The 15,817-nt window shown below is 49.4% G+C and overlaps 1 protein-coding gene and 1 long non-coding RNA gene across 2 annotated transcripts in view; both read left to right on the forward strand.

Moving 5' to 3' along the window:
* Positions 1–15,817, forward strand: part of SLC5A1 (solute carrier family 5 member 1) — a 33,260-nt gene that overhangs the window by 12,052 nt on the left and 5,391 nt on the right. Inside the window, exons 3-11 of the mRNA XM_083478639.1 lie at positions 151–255; positions 1,664–1,723; positions 2,161–2,265; positions 5,535–5,640; positions 6,497–6,577; positions 9,092–9,303; positions 10,557–10,692; positions 10,869–10,976; positions 12,018–12,168. Coding sequence (XP_083334765.1) covers positions 151–255; positions 1,664–1,723; positions 2,161–2,265; positions 5,535–5,640; positions 6,497–6,577; positions 9,092–9,303; positions 10,557–10,692; positions 10,869–10,976; positions 12,018–12,168 — 1,064 coding nt within the window. The remainder of the gene's footprint in view (positions 1–150; positions 256–1,663; positions 1,724–2,160; positions 2,266–5,534; positions 5,641–6,496; positions 6,578–9,091; positions 9,304–10,556; positions 10,693–10,868; positions 10,977–12,017; positions 12,169–15,817) is intronic.
* On the forward strand, positions 12,185–13,610 carry LOC310695049. Its single transcript, XR_014519894.1, has 2 exons — positions 12,185–12,528; positions 13,374–13,610. It is a non-coding gene; the product is annotated as an uncharacterized lncRNA (long non-coding RNA).

The raw sequence follows: 15,817 nt of genomic DNA on the forward strand, positions 1-15,817 counted from the left end.
ACTGGAAACAGGGACGGCTTCTGTATATCCAGGGTTGTCCCTGGAAAATGGGGGCACTAGAAGGGTCTGGTTTTGTTGCCCCATACCTAGGTGACTCCCAGCCCACCTTCCTCCCTCAGGCTAAAGGACATCTCTCCTTTCTGCTTCCAGATTGGTGCCTCTCTGTTTGCCAGCAACATTGGGAGCGGCCATTTTGTAGGCCTGGCCGGGACGGGGGCAGCCGCCGGGATCGCGATCGGAGGCTTCGAGTGGAACGTAAGTGCCTTTGATTCTGTGGCTTTGGAAAATGGCAGTTACCAGTTTATTTTTGGGTCCTTCACATTTTTAACCCTTCTTGCCCGGGGATGGTTTTTTCTTTTTCTTTTAAACCTGCTGATCAAAAGGGTTGCTCTTCCGGTGGGTGGGCAGGAAAATCTCATCACATTCCTGGATTCCATGTTTTTGAGCGCATGCCATGCTGGCTTGGGGTGATGGGAGCTGTGATCCAAGAATGCCTCCGGGGTCATGTCTTCATCCCTGGTTTTTGGAGAACCCAGATCAGGCCCTGATCAGGTGTGTGTGTGGCATAACTAGGCTCCCCAGTGGCAAGATGTCTCCTGATGTGTTGGCATGTGTCTCAGCATCCTGCCCAGATGCACCCAACCTCAGTGGGGAAAAAGATAACGCTCCATCTTTATCACTAGAGACCCCAGTGATCTCTGTGGCTAGAAAAGATTTCCACCGGCTTTGGCTGCCACGCCTGCTGCCACCATTCCTGGACCAGGGTAGCCTGATCAGAGTGGTCCATGCACTGGAGTCCTCGAGCCTTGCTTACTGTGATGCACTTTTGTGGGGCTGATGTTGGCAATGAGGGCAGAATGTGACAGCCGAGCACCCAGAGGTGGACTTAGGACAGCATGACTGGTTCTCCCGCACAGGGCACTGAGCCAAGAGGGCACCTCCCCACCTCCTTCCCAATGCCTAGTAAGTTCTTGCTTTGGGAAGGGTCCTAAATTCCCCCACCCTCCTTCCTAAAGCCTGGTTGGTGCTTGCCCAGCTTTGGGAAGGAGACGGGAGGGTTCTAGGACCCTCCCAGAGCCTTCACACCTCCTTTCCAAAGCCCAGTGCCTCGCTTAACCAGCTTTGGGAAGGTGGCACGAGATCTGGGGTGTGTGTCAAGGTGCCATATTAGCAAGGCCCACCCCTGCAAGCACCACACAGCTCATAGGAGAGAGCTACACTGGCTGCCAATTTGCTACAAAGTTCAAGATCCTTTGTTAGGACTTCATGAGCCCAAAGTACCTATGGACTGCCTGATTCCTTACTCCCCACTACAGTCACTGAGATCCTCTGAAGGGCACCGCTGGCAGTCTCCCAATCTTCCTGAGGTTCGGGTGGCCTTCACTAGGGACTCAGCCTTTAATGTGGCAGGGCCTGTCCTGTGGAACTCCTTGCCACGAGAAGTCATCTGGCTGGAGTCATTCTTGTTTTCCTTCAGATTCCTTTTAAAAGTTAATTGCTCAGACAGGACTTTGCCCCATTACCACTCAGGTTTTATGGCTATGCTGCTGATGCTTTTCCTGCAAAAACCTTGTGTACCACTTTGCTGCATTTCCTGTGTAAGCGCAGTCTGTAAATACTTGGATAAACAAATGTATCAACAAAAACTTTCTGTGTGTTCCAGGCTCTGGTGATGGTGGTCATTCTGGGCTGGATGTTTGTCCCCATCTACATCAAGGCCGGAGTAAGTCCACAACGCGGGCGATCTGGCTTCCTCATTCGCGGCTCCTGTGCTTGTCTTATTTTCTGCATATCACTGGGGGTGGGACGCCCAGGCTAAGGGAAGAGGGAAGGGGTTTGCAGGAGATCTGCCTGGCAGCGCCTGGTGTTCTCAGCAAAAGGAGCTCTCACTGGGCTGCTGGGTAATTATTGACAGGTCTCCTTTTGTGCGTTCATCCACACATCCCCAATTGCCACGGCTTCCTTTTCATGGGTAATGGCTTTGTGCCTAGTTCCTCAGCTGGGATTTGCACCTACAGTTTCTAGGGCCCACCTTTGCCAGCTTCCATATTTACTGGGAGGCTGGGCCGGGCCTGGCCAGGCCACGTACCCCTGCCCCAGTGCTCTTCTGCTTCCTCTAGCTGCTCCAAACGCCTGACCTTTTCTTCCTCCTCCTTGCAGGTGGTGACAATGCCAGAGTACCTGCGGAAACGGTTTGGGGGGAAGCGCATTCAAATCTACCTTTCCGTCCTCTCTCTCTTCCTCTACATCTTCACTAAGATCTCAGTAAGTGGAACCATGGATCCAGCACCCTTTCCCTCACCCAGACTAACTTTTTGCCTTTAAAGCTCTGTGTGCAAGGATGGTTTTGTTGTTGCTGTTGTCCTAGTGCTTTCCCCATGGAAAACTGCATTTTACAACTGAATCAGACGCGGGTGGCGCTGTGGGTTAAACCACGGAGCCTAGGACTTGCCGATCAGAAGGTCGGCAGTTCGAATCCCTGTGACGGGGTGAGCTCCCGTTGCTCGGTCCCAGCTCCTGCCAACCTAGCAGTTTGAAAGCACGTCAAGTGCAAGTAGATAAATAGGTACCACTCCGGCGGGAAGGTAAACGGCGTTTCCGTGCGCTGCTCTGGTTCTCCAGAAGCGGCTTAGTCATGTTGGCCACATGACCCGGAAGCTGTACACCTGTTCCCTCAGCCAATAAAGCGAGATGAGCGCCGCAACCCCAGAGTCGTCTGCGACTGGACCTAATGGACAGGGGTTCCTTTACCTTTACCAGAGCAAACAGTCATTGTGTTTTCTATGGATTGCATTTGTTTCAATTCAGAAGTAAAATGAGGGTTTTTCCAGGGAAAGTGCCAGGGAAAAAACCACACTGGGACACAAAGCTTTAAAGCACGGACCTGTGTCTGGAAAGTGTGGTGCAAAAGGAAGTGGGTAAGCCCTAGGTGTGAAGGGAAAACAGTATATACGTCATATAATGTTAAACACACACCCGTTTCTGCTTCTGGTTGTCCTATAAGCTCCCTATTAGAAGATCGGTTCTAGGGCATGTCTGATGTTTTGGACTACAAATCCCACCAGCCCCTGCTCTCATAGTTGTATGGGCTGGGGCTGGTGGGATCTGTAGTCCAAAAGCTTCTGGAAGGCACCAGGCTGGGACAGGCTGCTGTGAAGCCAGAAGAGTCACATCACATCATGGGAAATAACATATCAAGAGCTAAAAACCTGACAGCATCTCTTCCTGCTTGCTGTATGAAGCGTTATTCAGCCTGCACACATTAAAAACCCATTTAAAGTGCATGTCCCGCCCCCCACAAGTCCTGGGAACTGTTTTGTTAAGGCTTCTGAGAACTGTAGCTCCATGAGGGGCAAGCTACAGTTTCCAGGATTCTTGGGGGGGGGGGGGAAGCTTTATGCTTTAAATGTATGGCATGTCTTCAGCCTCAGAAGGAAGGAGGGGCTTTGGGGATTTCACAGCCCACCAGACTGGAGGCCACAGGGGACTTTCCTTCAATCCTGCCCCCTCTTTTGCAGCTGCTGGCTGGTGGGGTGGGGGCAACTGCTGGCCAGTTCTTTCGCCGCAGTTGCCATGAAAGGCTACTCTTTGCCCTCATGGGCAACAGCTGAGAGATAATCGTACAAATTAGCCCGAAAGGCCAGGCCTTTTGCCCTCCGTCTCCGCCAAGGCGGCAATAATCCATCTCTATCAGGGTTACTAATTAATCTGTAATGGGGCAGGGAAAAGGTCTGCAGCAACCTCCCCCCCCCCCCGCCTTTCCTTGCACTTCAGCACCAGTGGCAATCTTGGCATCCTGGGACAGAAATGAACCGCTTTTTTAAAAGTAGAAATTCATTGCAGAACCATTACTCAAGTTCTGTTTTAGAAGTTATAATTTGTCTAACATACAGTGTTCAAAGGATTATAGTGATGGTCCTTGCACACAACAACCTGGTACGGTAGGTCTGTCTTATTATGATTTCCACTCATACTGCAGATGGCGAAACAGAGGCTGAGAGAGGGAGAGTGACTTGCCTAAAGCCATTTTGAGAGTTCATGGAAGACATGGCCTAGGAGCTGGGAACGTCTCCCTAACCCTTGTTTTTCAGCCTCAGCCCTCTCCTCCATCTGCAGTCAGCAGCAATAATACCGACCGACCTTGCAAGGTCATTGTAAGGGTGATGGGTGGTAGAATATGTGTCAACCCACAAGCAAGTCCCACTGAGTCCAATGAGGGCTTACTCCCAAGTAAAGCAGCCTGATCAGAGAGCACGTGAATGTCGGAGCTGCTTGCTGGTGGCATCAACGTGACCTTGCCGGCAGCCGCTGTTTCCAGTTGATTAGCACGTGGCTCTGAGGAGGCAATTCCTGCCTAAGGTGAAGTTAAGTAGTCGGGGAGAGGCGATAAAGCCGTAATGGGGGCCGTAAAAAACACTTAATGAAGATATCAGACGCAGCCAGTTAAGCTGAATCTCCAGCAGGAAAGCCTTGGGGAGCCGCCTTCTTAAAGAACTTCAATAATGAACAGCCTACAGGATCGTTTTTATAGTTTATGTAAGATGCGGAAGCGACAGGCATCTCTTGTGCCTAAGGGTCATAAATGATCACTTGGTTTTGAGGAGGAACTCTTTCCCAGGGACGAAACGGATAAGGCTTTGAGGCTAGAGGCAGAAAACGGAAACATTGCCATGTGCTTGCCATGCTGGTTAATGTGGGGCCTGGCTTTGGGTGTTTCCAGGCGTGGGCGTTCATACCATCACTGCCAGGTGACCCCCTAAAGCCCAGATTCCTAGCTTTCATTTCTTTATTTTGAACTGCTCACTCCTATCCGACATTTTGCAACCGAAATGATTCATCTCTCATCACTTTGACTATGTGACACCTCTCCTCAAATCCACACCTGACATTCTTAGATTGATAAGATAGATTTTATTAAAATGTCCCCATGCTGCTGACTTTCTCTCTGTCCCTGGATCCACCCTTTCTCTCTTCTGAGTATAAATACTCAACATCAGGGGTGGATCTTCACATAGGAGGGGAAAACACTATAAATAAGTCAGAAATTAAATTGTTATAACAAAAGAAAAAAACACTATGGAAAATCACTTGGATATTTTTTTTGCTCTCTTGCGCCAACTGGTGTTGCATGTTAATAATGCATTCAAAATGCTGTTTCTTGACTAATGTAGCTGAGTCCCAGGTTATCTTGATGCTAGTAGGCAACCAGCAGGTAATATCAATTGCAGGACTGTAGCTCATGGTAACCCACCTCCAGGTGAGGAGGAGCTTCAACAAACTCTCTGTGTTTGTTGGTGAAACTCCCGGGAGCACTTGCAACCTGGCCTTGTGTGCATAGTTAAACTATGGAACTCATTCCTACAGGAGGCAGTGATGGTCACCAACTTAGATGGCTTTAAGAGAATGCGACAAATTCATGGAGGAGAGATGTTGATGGCCACTAGCCTTGATGGCTATGTTCTGGATCCTTGTGGGTGCATGGTTACCCATTACCACCACTGCTTAAAAATGCTGCTCCTCCTGTTCTGTTTCAGGCAGATATATTTTCTGGTGCGATCTTCATCAAGGAAGCCATGGGGCTGAATATTTACGTGGCCATCATTATCCTGCTCACCATTACAGCCCTTTATACCATCACGGGTGAGTCTTTGGGTTCAGAGGGTCTCCCTGCTTCCCTGTTCATTAAAGATAATAAGCTGTTGAAGTTGCAAATCCCATCCCGGGTGGGATTTGTGTCTGTGTGTGTGGTTTGGGAGCTGCACGGCCAGGGAAAAAACAATGCTATCCAGGGTTGTAAAGACTGCAGAGAGAATAATTGGGTGCACTCTTCCCACCTTAGATCAAATCTATGCTGCCAGGTGCCATAAGAAAGCGGCAGAGATAGCGCAGGATAGTACGCACCCACGAAATGATCTCTTTCAGCTTCTGCCTTCTGGAAGAAGGTCTAGGGTTATAAAGGCCAGGACTAGCCGCCTGAGAAACAGTTTCTGCGCAAATGCAATTCTGGTTCTAAACGCAACATAAGGGGTCTCTATAGTATAGTGTATTTTAAAATGGGGTTTTAGAGTTTTTAGGGGGGGTTGAATGTTTTATGTAGATTTAATGTAGTTTTTATGTAGTTTTATGTAGTTTTTATGTAGTTTAATGTAGTTTTTATGTAGTTTTATGTAGTTTTTCAATTTCATTGTTCTACATTGGACAGTGATAATAAAGATACCGTATAGCATATATCATATTGTATATCGTAGGGAGAGAGAAAGGCTGCCTCTAGCCTTGAGTCACATGTGACCATCACCCTGTGTGTCTTGAGCCCGAGAGAGAGAGAGAGAGAGAGAGAGAGAGAGAGGTGTATTCTCTTGCCAAAGCAAGATGAGAAAAGCCTTAGCTTTGGCAAATAGGTAAAGGCAGTGATGCTGGGGAAGGGTTCCTCTCCCTCAAAGGAGATGTTCTCCTCCTCACACTGCCCTATTGCTCTTTCTACCCTTTTGGCTCTTAGGAGGACTTGCGGCCGTCATCTACACGGACACATTGCAAACTTTAATCATGCTGGTGGGGTCCATTATCCTGACCGTCTTTGGTAAGCAGACAACACAAAGGAGAGGCTGAATGTGTCACTGAAAAGTCTACTCAGTATTGATCCAGAGTAGATTCTGGTGTATAGTTAGCAGGATTAAACACGTTGCAGGATTCCCAAAAAATAGACCAGAGGCAATTATATTTCATCCAGCAGAGCTTTACTGCTACGGAAGGCAAATGTGTATAATGGTCACAAATCCAATACATTCAGGACTGGCACTGTCCATAAGAAATCCAGTTGCAGCAGACCAGTGGCGTAGCGTGGGTTGTCAGCACCCGGGGCAAGGCAAGTAATTTGCGCCCCTAACCCGTGAATTTGCGCCCCCTAACCCGTGGATTTGCGCCCCTAACCCCCAGATGTTGTGCCCGGTGCGGCCGGCCCCCCCTGCACCCCCACGCTATGCCACTGCAGCAGACTTAACTTAAACTTGCAATAGCTTATAATAAGTCTAAACCTTAACACTATATACAGAACACCACACCAGAAGGGAAAGAGATAGAAACAGAAATTGAAAGCCAGGCTCCTTCTGGCCTCTTATTATATAGTCAGCATGACCTTGAGAGAAGAGATAAAAGAACCAGTTTAAATCAGCCATACTCAGCTTCTCTGAACGAATAACCCAAACATCATGAAACTTATTTCACACAGAGAAGCTTCCCCCTTGAATTAAGTAGAATAGGAAAGATCTCTACACATCAGATCAATACTTTCTGTACTAAGAAATGCAAACTGACGGAAGCATCACCTGCCGGAGCCACCATTATTCTGCCATGTGCGCTCGTGAGCAGTTAAACAAACCCCTCATCAGATGCTACAAGAAATTTCAGGTGACACAGCCTGGCTGTAACTCAGATGAGTGCCCTGCCTTAAATGAAAGGAGACAATTCGGTACTCGCCTTTAAAAGGGTTTTCTCACGCATATGGGAGCTGATGGCAGGAATGGGCATTCAGACCCCACCTAGTGGTCACAGGCAAAATTGCACACAAAACGAATCCCTTGTAAAGCTTCTGAATTCAGTTTGGAATTCAGTTTTCATTATGACAAGCTGAAGAAGCAGTGCCGGATTAAACCCTGTGGTGTATAGTTAGCAGAGTAAAAACTTTAACACGTTGCAGGATTCCCAAACAATAGACCAGAGGCAATTATATTTCATCCAGCTTTACTGCTACTGACTAGGCAGTCAAAATCTCAGGGACACCACCCCACAACTCAAATTATCTCCTTATAGGTTTCTAATTTTAGTAAAGGTAAAGGGACACCTGACCATTAGGTCCAGTTGTGACCGACTCTGGTGTTGCGGCGCTCATCTCGCTTTATTGGCCAAGGGAGCCGGCATATAGCTTCCGGGTCATGTGGCCAGCATGACTAAGCTGCTTCTGCGAACCAGAGCAGCGCACGGAAACGCCGTTTACCTTCCCGCTGGAGTGGTACCTATTTATCTACTTGCACTTTGATGTGCTTTCGAACTGCTAGGTTGGCAGGAGCTGGGACTGAGCAACGGGAGCTCACCCCGTCGCAGGGATTCGAACCGCCAACCTTCTGATCGGCAAGTCCTAGGCTCTGTGGTTTAACCAGTTTTGTTACACAATATTATTTTGATCGATTGTTGCAGGGCCCCTAAAAGGCGTGGGGCCCATAGGTCGGTGCCTACTCTGCCTGTTTGGTAATCTGGCACTGCGAAAGAGGACAGGACCAACAACACAAAGGTAACCCATTAAGAAGTAAGAGACTCTCTGCAGCCAGACAAACAGACATGCTCAGAAAAAGGTATATAGGTAGCATCAAAAATAAGCCATGGTGGGCCCTTACCATCAGCCCCTATATGCCTGGGAAATCCCTTTTACAGGTGAGTTCCAAACAATCTTTCCCCCAGGCATATGGAGCTGGTGCAACACCAGGGCTTACCAAAGCTCACTGAGCCACGAAAGGTGGGCTTTGAAAAACTAAACAGGTGAACACAAATAAAATAGCCTGGAAACAAAGTAGGAAAGAAGTAGAAACCATGAGAGAGTGACAGAAGGCGCCACTGAATTCCAAAGGAGGGAGGTGATTGATTTTGCTTGCAGTTTTGCCTGTGACCACTAGGTGGAGGCTGAACATCCATTCTTGCCATCAGCTCTATATGCCGGCGGGGGGGGGGGGGGGGAGGCAGGTTACGTGAACTTGAGAGAGTTCATCCCTCTGCCCCTCAGCTTCCCTGTGACAATCAATTCAACAAGCGAAAATTCAAGTGGAGATTTATCATCAAGCGCATACAGCACACAAACACCACAGTCATCATGAGGACCGGTGGTTTCCTTTTCTCAGTGGCAGCTGAGAATCTCTCAGTGCCAGATCCACTATTTCTTACCCCCTGGAAACCAGCTGTGAATGTCGGGGGGGGGGGGGAGACCACATGCACCATGAAAGCAGCCCAGCCTCCCCTGAACTGGGGTGTGGATGTCTCTGTGCCTGCCTGGCATACATATATGTGAGTGAACTGGTACCTTACAAGGACTGTCAACTTTCCCCAGCGTTTGAAGAAGTTGGAGGATATGAGGAATTCGTGCACAAGTACATGAATGCGATCCCGCAGGTTGGAAATTCCAGTATCCCCGAAAAATGCTACACACCCCGTCCAGATTCGTTCCAGATATTCCGGGATCCCATCAACGGTGATTTGCCGTGGCCGGGACTCATCTTTGGCCTGAGCATCCTGGGCCTCTGGTACTGGTGCACAGACCAGGTATGGTGGAGATGAGTCTTGGGTCCTCAGGTCCACTCTGAAGGGGAGGGGTGATGGTGGCGCCTAGTTCCTGCTCAGATTCTGTCTGCAGAGGATATTTCTGCAGCAGCGTGTGGTCAGCACTTCCCTCCAGCACTTCCCAGAGAAGAGGGAGACAGTATAGATTTAGAACAGCGGTTTGCAGAAGGTCACAGTTCAGAGGCTGCAGAGGGGAGAAGCTGGGAAACATTGGGAGAGGAGCAGGAAGAAGACGCACCAGGGGAGAGACAGCTGACAGACTCAGTGTCTTTAGAAAGCATTCCAGATCCCCCATCTCCCAGGACCTGGCGGGCATTGAAAGGAAGAGAACAGAAAGCTCAGGTGCAGAAAACACAGATCAGTCAACGCAGGGATGACGTAGAGTAGGAGAGACAGAGGGGATGGGGCTTTACCCAGAGCAACGCCATTATCCAAGAGAGACTGCATTTCTACATCTCTCTCTGTGAATATTGAATAAAAGACACTGGTAAGAGCTTCTTGTCTCTCCGTTACTGGCGGACTGCTGTGAGGGAGGGGGATCGGATTCCCTGAAGCATGACATATGTAGCGCCTTGTTTTCCATAGGCTGAGTACTGAGACATTTGATTTCAGATGCAGAGATGCTAACTAGTAGTGAACAGAACTCTTAGGTAGTGGTGTAACGTAACAAGGGGGTGTCAGAGGGGCAGTGGCCCTGGGCACGGATTTTTGAGGGGGCATGAAGTAGGCAGGTGCCCACAGTGCAGCCCGGCCCTCCTCTTCCGGCGTCAGAGGCACCAATACTCGCAAAGAGGAGCACACTAAAGGGTGTGTTTAAAATATTCACGTCTAAGTTGCTTCCAAAGTTTCCTACTTCCCTTAGCATAGAAAGAAACCACGTGTTTGGTAAGTAGGGTTCACATGGTGGAAAAGAACAAAGCGTTTAGTAGCCCTTTCTCCCAAGGTGAGGGGCTGTGACCTAGCTAAGCCTAGCAGGACAGCTTATTCTATGGTCTTAACCCCTTCATGCATGAATTAGAGTTAAGCGTGTTGGTTATATGAGCCTGGATATATCCCGCAGGCTGAAATGGGACCTTCTGCAAAGCAGATGCTCTACCTCTGAGCAGAAGTCCTCCTCTGAAGTAAAAATTCACCACACAAGCAACCGATAAGCCCACCCCACCCCAAGGAGCCTGCTCTGAAGTCAAGACTAGCCTGATCGGCTGCTCACTTTCCTCTCCATTCCTCTCCGGTAGGTCATTGTCCAGCGATGCCTCTCAGGCAAGAACATGTCCCATGTCAAGGCTGGCTGCATCATGTGTGGTTACCTGAAGCTGATGCCCATGTTCCTGATTGTCATGCCAGGCATGATCAGTCGAATTTTGTACACAGGTGAGATGAGACCTCCAGCCTCATCCTCTCGTCTCCATCCGTGGCAGAGTCCATCCATCCCCTCAAAGGGTGGTACCCACTGGGAATCCTGTTCATCTCTAGGATGGTGCACTCAGGATATCTCAGCCCACCCCCACCCCCCAAGTAAGGTGCCCCTGTTTTTCTCTTTCTCGCAGATACGGTGGCTTGTGTCGTTCCTGACACGTGTCTTGCGGCATGTGGGACACCAGTTGGCTGTTCAAACATCGCCTACCCAAGGATGGTGGTCAAGCTGATGCCAAACGGTGAGATGCTTCACTTGTGCTCTGGCTGTTAGGAGGGGGTTGGGAAGAGGAAGAAACCCAACAAGACAGCAAAGCACAGGTGCAGGGTGGGTAATGACGCCTGCATCGTTTTCTAAGAATTCATCTGCATGGCTTTGGCTGCTGGGGGTTGTGTTCCCACAGAGTCAGGGCAAACAAGACTGTCAGGGCAAGAGTGGAGAAAGTGAGGGTGATTTAGGAAAGGTGGGGGGCAAGCACTGCCCACCTTCGTGACTTAACTAAGCAGCTCGAGAAGTGCTGTGCTGAGTGCTGGGAGAGTCAATCAGAACCCTGGGAAGGCAAGAGCCAGAAAAGATCAGAGAGGTGCTTTGGCAGCAGCAGCATATAACTGGAAAGCACCGCACTCCTTGGCTCCGCCCTCCATCCGCTAACCTCTCCAGTTACCTGTGGAAGTAGTGGCTGCAGAACATGCCACCCAGGAGCTGGCAGTCCAGGGGTGCCAAGCAGTAGCATGATTTCCATGCCACCTCAGGCGGGGGGGGACGGACTGTTTCTCCAACTCCTAGGTATGCCTTTGCCACTTACCCGGGGGCAGAGCTTGGGGTCGCAAAATTCAGCGGTGTTCTGTGTGATGCCCAATTTGGCTCCCACTGCCTCTCACGCTCCGTTCTAAAACACAGTTGTGGCGCCCCCTACAGTGCCCCCGAGGCTCTGTGCCCAGTGCTAGTGGAGTAGAGGCACAGGGGCAGTTGTCCCGGCACAACATTGTTAGGGGGCAAAAAACCTGACACCCAGTGCTGCCTCGATACAGCTACATGCTTCCATAACTGAAAACAGCTTCTCCATGCAAACCCGGAAGTGACTTCTCCAGACAAAGAAACGACTCTTCTTTTCTTTGTGGCTGCAATCACCTGGATGATGCAGACACCATCCGTTTCCCTCCCTCCAATGTGGCCCGGGGTCCTGGCAACCCATGTTATGCCACTGCCCAATGCGACTGGTCGTGCTCCTTTAAAGCCACCTCTGACTTGCCCCCCTGCTTCTCTTCCTCTTGTGTTTCAGGATTGCGAGGCCTGATGCTGTCTGTCATGCTGGCGTCTCTGATGAGCTCCCTCACCTCTATCTTCAACAGTGCCAGCACGCTCTTCACCATGGACATCTACACTAAAATACGTCCGGGAGCGAAAGAGCAGGAGCTCATGATAGTGGGCAGGTGATGATGACAAGTAGGAATGACTATTATGTGCTCACAGTTCTCTGCAAATTGAAACTTTGCCTGGGACCTGTGAGACCACCAAGGGGAACCTCACCCAGCCTTCCACCTGACCTGGAGGTTTTGAACTACAACTCCCATGAGCCCCCTTTTCATACGACCATGCTAGCTGGGGCTGGCGGGAGCCATAGTCTGAAACAGCTGCAAGGTGCACCAAATTGGGAAAGGTTGGCCTCATCTGATGTACAGCCCAGGCCCCAGCTTCTTTACCCAGATAGATAGTGTTCATTGGGTCTGGCTCCCAAGAAAAGTGGTGCCTGCAGCTGCAGCCTTAGTCTGGTTCCTGCCCTCTATCTCAGTGTTTCCCAACTGGTGTTCCGCGGCACACTAGTGTGCCGCGAGACGTTGCCTGGTGTGCCGTGGGAGGGAGGCGGGCGAGTCGGGCGGCGAGAGGCGGGGCAGCGGCGGCGAGGAGAGGCCGCCCAGCGCGGGGCTCTCGCCGTCTGCCTGCCTGGCTGCCTGCGTGGCGCTGACGTCACGGGGCTGTAACGTGCCCCACATAGGCACACGCGGGGCAGCCAGCTCCCTCCCTCCCACATCCCATCGCCGCTTGCTTCGGCCGGCCTACTGGGCTGTCGCAGGCGGAAGGCCTGCGCATGCACGAGGTTTTCGCGCCTTCAGGATTCCCTTCACGCCTTCCTCCTCCCGGGTCCTTGAGAGCGCGGGAAGCGGCAGCGCGAGACCGGCGTTGAGCCTGGTAGGTATTGCGCTTGCCAAGGCAGTCATTTGGGAAATGAAAACTTGCAAAGCAAGCAACCAGTTCAATCTGAAGTACGTGTATGCTTAATATCCTGTATCTGAAACCTGTTCTGCCCCCTCCCCCACACTTGGTGCCATTTTCATCTACACATGCAGCAGAGTAAGTTGACCCAGAATAGTACCAATTCAGATGGCAGATGGGAGAATGACAGTGCTGAATGCTTTCCCATGTAGAACAGTCCCTGCAAATAAAAACCTAGCATATTTGGAAGAGGGATGCTAGCCTAACCATTACCTTCTATGCTGTTACTATTTTTTTATTTTTTTTTTACATAAGTAAAAAGTGACCTTTCCCCATCTGGCATGGTGGTGTGCCTCGAGATTTTTTTCATGAAACAAGTGTGCCTTTGCCCAAAAAAGGTTGGGAAACACTGCTCTATCTGAAGGCTCACAACCTAAGGATTTAAAGGTTTTTACAGGATGCCCAGCTTCTCTTTCCATAGACATATACTCAGCATCCGGTTTGACAAAGAGTTCTGGAGGACGAGTTTGCTCGCTGCTTGGTGACATTTTTGTTGACCCTCAATGCAACGCTTGGGTCAGCACCCAGGGCCAGATTCCGTGTCTAACTAACAGCAGTGAATCAGCAAGAGGTTAACCATACAGGGTGCAGTACGCAAGTAGATTTGAATCTCAAATGGCCCACCTTCTCCCAAGGATCTGTCCAACAGCTGCTTGGGCAGCAGAACAGACTTCATCAGTAGGTTTTTAAACAGGGATTGGATGGCTGTCTGCCAGGGATTCTTGGTCCCTTCCAACTCTACAGTTCTAGGATTCTATGGCAAGGAGGCAGAAGTGGTCCAGGCACCCTTCTGTTCATTAACATATTCCAGGAGTGACAATACAGCAAATTGTTTGTTTGTTTATTTCATTTGCATCCCATCTTTTTCTCCAAGGATCTCAGGGTGGCATACATGGTTCTCCCCATCCTCATTTAATGCTCACAATAAATCATACACAGTGAGCTTCATGGTTAAGCAGGGATTCAAACCCTGGTCTCTTTCAGGTCCTGGCCTGGCACTCTAACCACTATGCTGCACTGCCTCTCAACCATAGATATAGAGCGCAACTCTCTCCAACTGGCCAACAAGCATGGCTTGCTGAGTTCGGACACAGTATTTTCTCTGCACTTTCTGCTTCTGCCACTTGGTGGGGTGCATTCTTTTCTCCACACATTTACATTTTTAAAAAAAATGGTTTTGCCTTACTGTGGCTTTCGGTTTTTTCTCTCTCTATAGGACCAAAAAGGCAACTTAAGATTTTTTCTTTGCTATGTGACACCTGTGGTGCTGAGGTGCCCCCCTGTGGACATTTGGACTTATTGCACATGTAGCATCCTGATAGGCTGAATGCCGAGTCCTTCTCTCCATCAGAGCAGCCTCAGCTGACCTGGTGCCCTCCAACTGTGTTGGACTACAACTCCCATCAGCCTCAGCGTCATATGACCCTGCTGTCTCTGACTGATGGGTGTTGTAGTCCAAAACAGCTGGAGGGTATTAGGTAATAGGGAAGGTTGCGATTAGACCACTCCCTGCCTATTTAAATTAATTCCCTTATAACAGCTTAGTTGCCACCTAGACAAAATGGAAGGAACAGATGCTAGCTGTGCCATTTAATGGATCATGCTGTTTGCTAAAATATGGGATTAGTTTTTGCATTTGAACACTCACTTGGGGATGTGATGTGAATGAACCCAGTATTTGCTCAATGAATTAGTTGCCACTATACTGTTTTTCATGTGCAACAATAATAAAATGGTTCACGGTGTACAAATAAAAAACGACAGTCAAAGCTGTCAGGTGTGTCCAGGACCAGCGCTGGAGGGCCAAGGTGGACAGGTGGGGCTTCAGCTGTCAGCAAAAGCTGTCAAAGAAGGAACCTGTCCCATTTCATTTGAGAGAGCCCCCACAGGAGTGAGCAGGGCAATGGGAAAGACATTCTGTTGGGCTTTGCTCTCAACCTGAGTCAGTTGGAAGGTGGCGGATGTGATTACAGTATCGCAGAATTGTAGAGGAGGGACTCCAAGAGTCATCTAGTCCAGCCCCCTGCACTGCAGGAATTACAGCTAAAGCATCCATGACAGATGGCCACCCAACCTCTGCTTCAAAACCTCCAAAGAAGGAGAGTTCACCACCTTCTGATGGAGTCCATTCCACTGTCAAACAGCTCTCACTGTCCAAAATTTCTTCCTAACGTTTAGCTGGAATCTCCTTTCTTGTAACTTGAATCCGTTGGTTTCCTGGAGCAGCAGGAAATAAGCTTGTTCCATATTCCATGTGAGAGCCCTTCAGCTATTGGAAGGTGGCTATCCTATCACCTCTCAGTCTCTTCTTTTCCATGCTAAACATACCTGGCTCCCTCAACCATTCCTCATAAGGCTTGGTTTCCAGGCCCTTGATCATCTCTGTCACTCTGCTCTGCATGGGTTCCATCTTGTCGATCTCCTTCTTACACTGTGGTGCCTAGAACTGGACACAGGGCAGTAAGCCCACAACTTATGCAGGCATTACATTCTGGAAATAACACCTAAAGCAAAAATCGCATATAGTCAAAATGCATTGGGTTCAGTGGCGGGTGGGAATGCCAAAGTCATTTTTCCTGGAACCCCACCCCCTTAAAAAAAATTTTTTTTGCCACACACGTAAAGCTTGATGCACACAAATTAAATGTGCATTAAGTTGCAGGCTTACTATACTCTTGATGGGGTCTGACCGAGGCAGAATAGAGTCTCTTGATCTGGACGCTGTGCTTTTGTTGATGTCTCAGTTGGAGGGGAAGAAGTCTCTGCCTACATCTTTAGGGTTTTTGAATGCTGGCATGGTAGAGAGCT

This window comes from Podarcis liolepis, assembly GCF_965112155.1.
Source record: "Podarcis liolepis genome assembly, chromosome: 15".
Classification (NCBI taxonomy): Eukaryota; Metazoa; Chordata; class Lepidosauria; order Squamata; family Lacertidae; genus Podarcis; species Podarcis liolepis.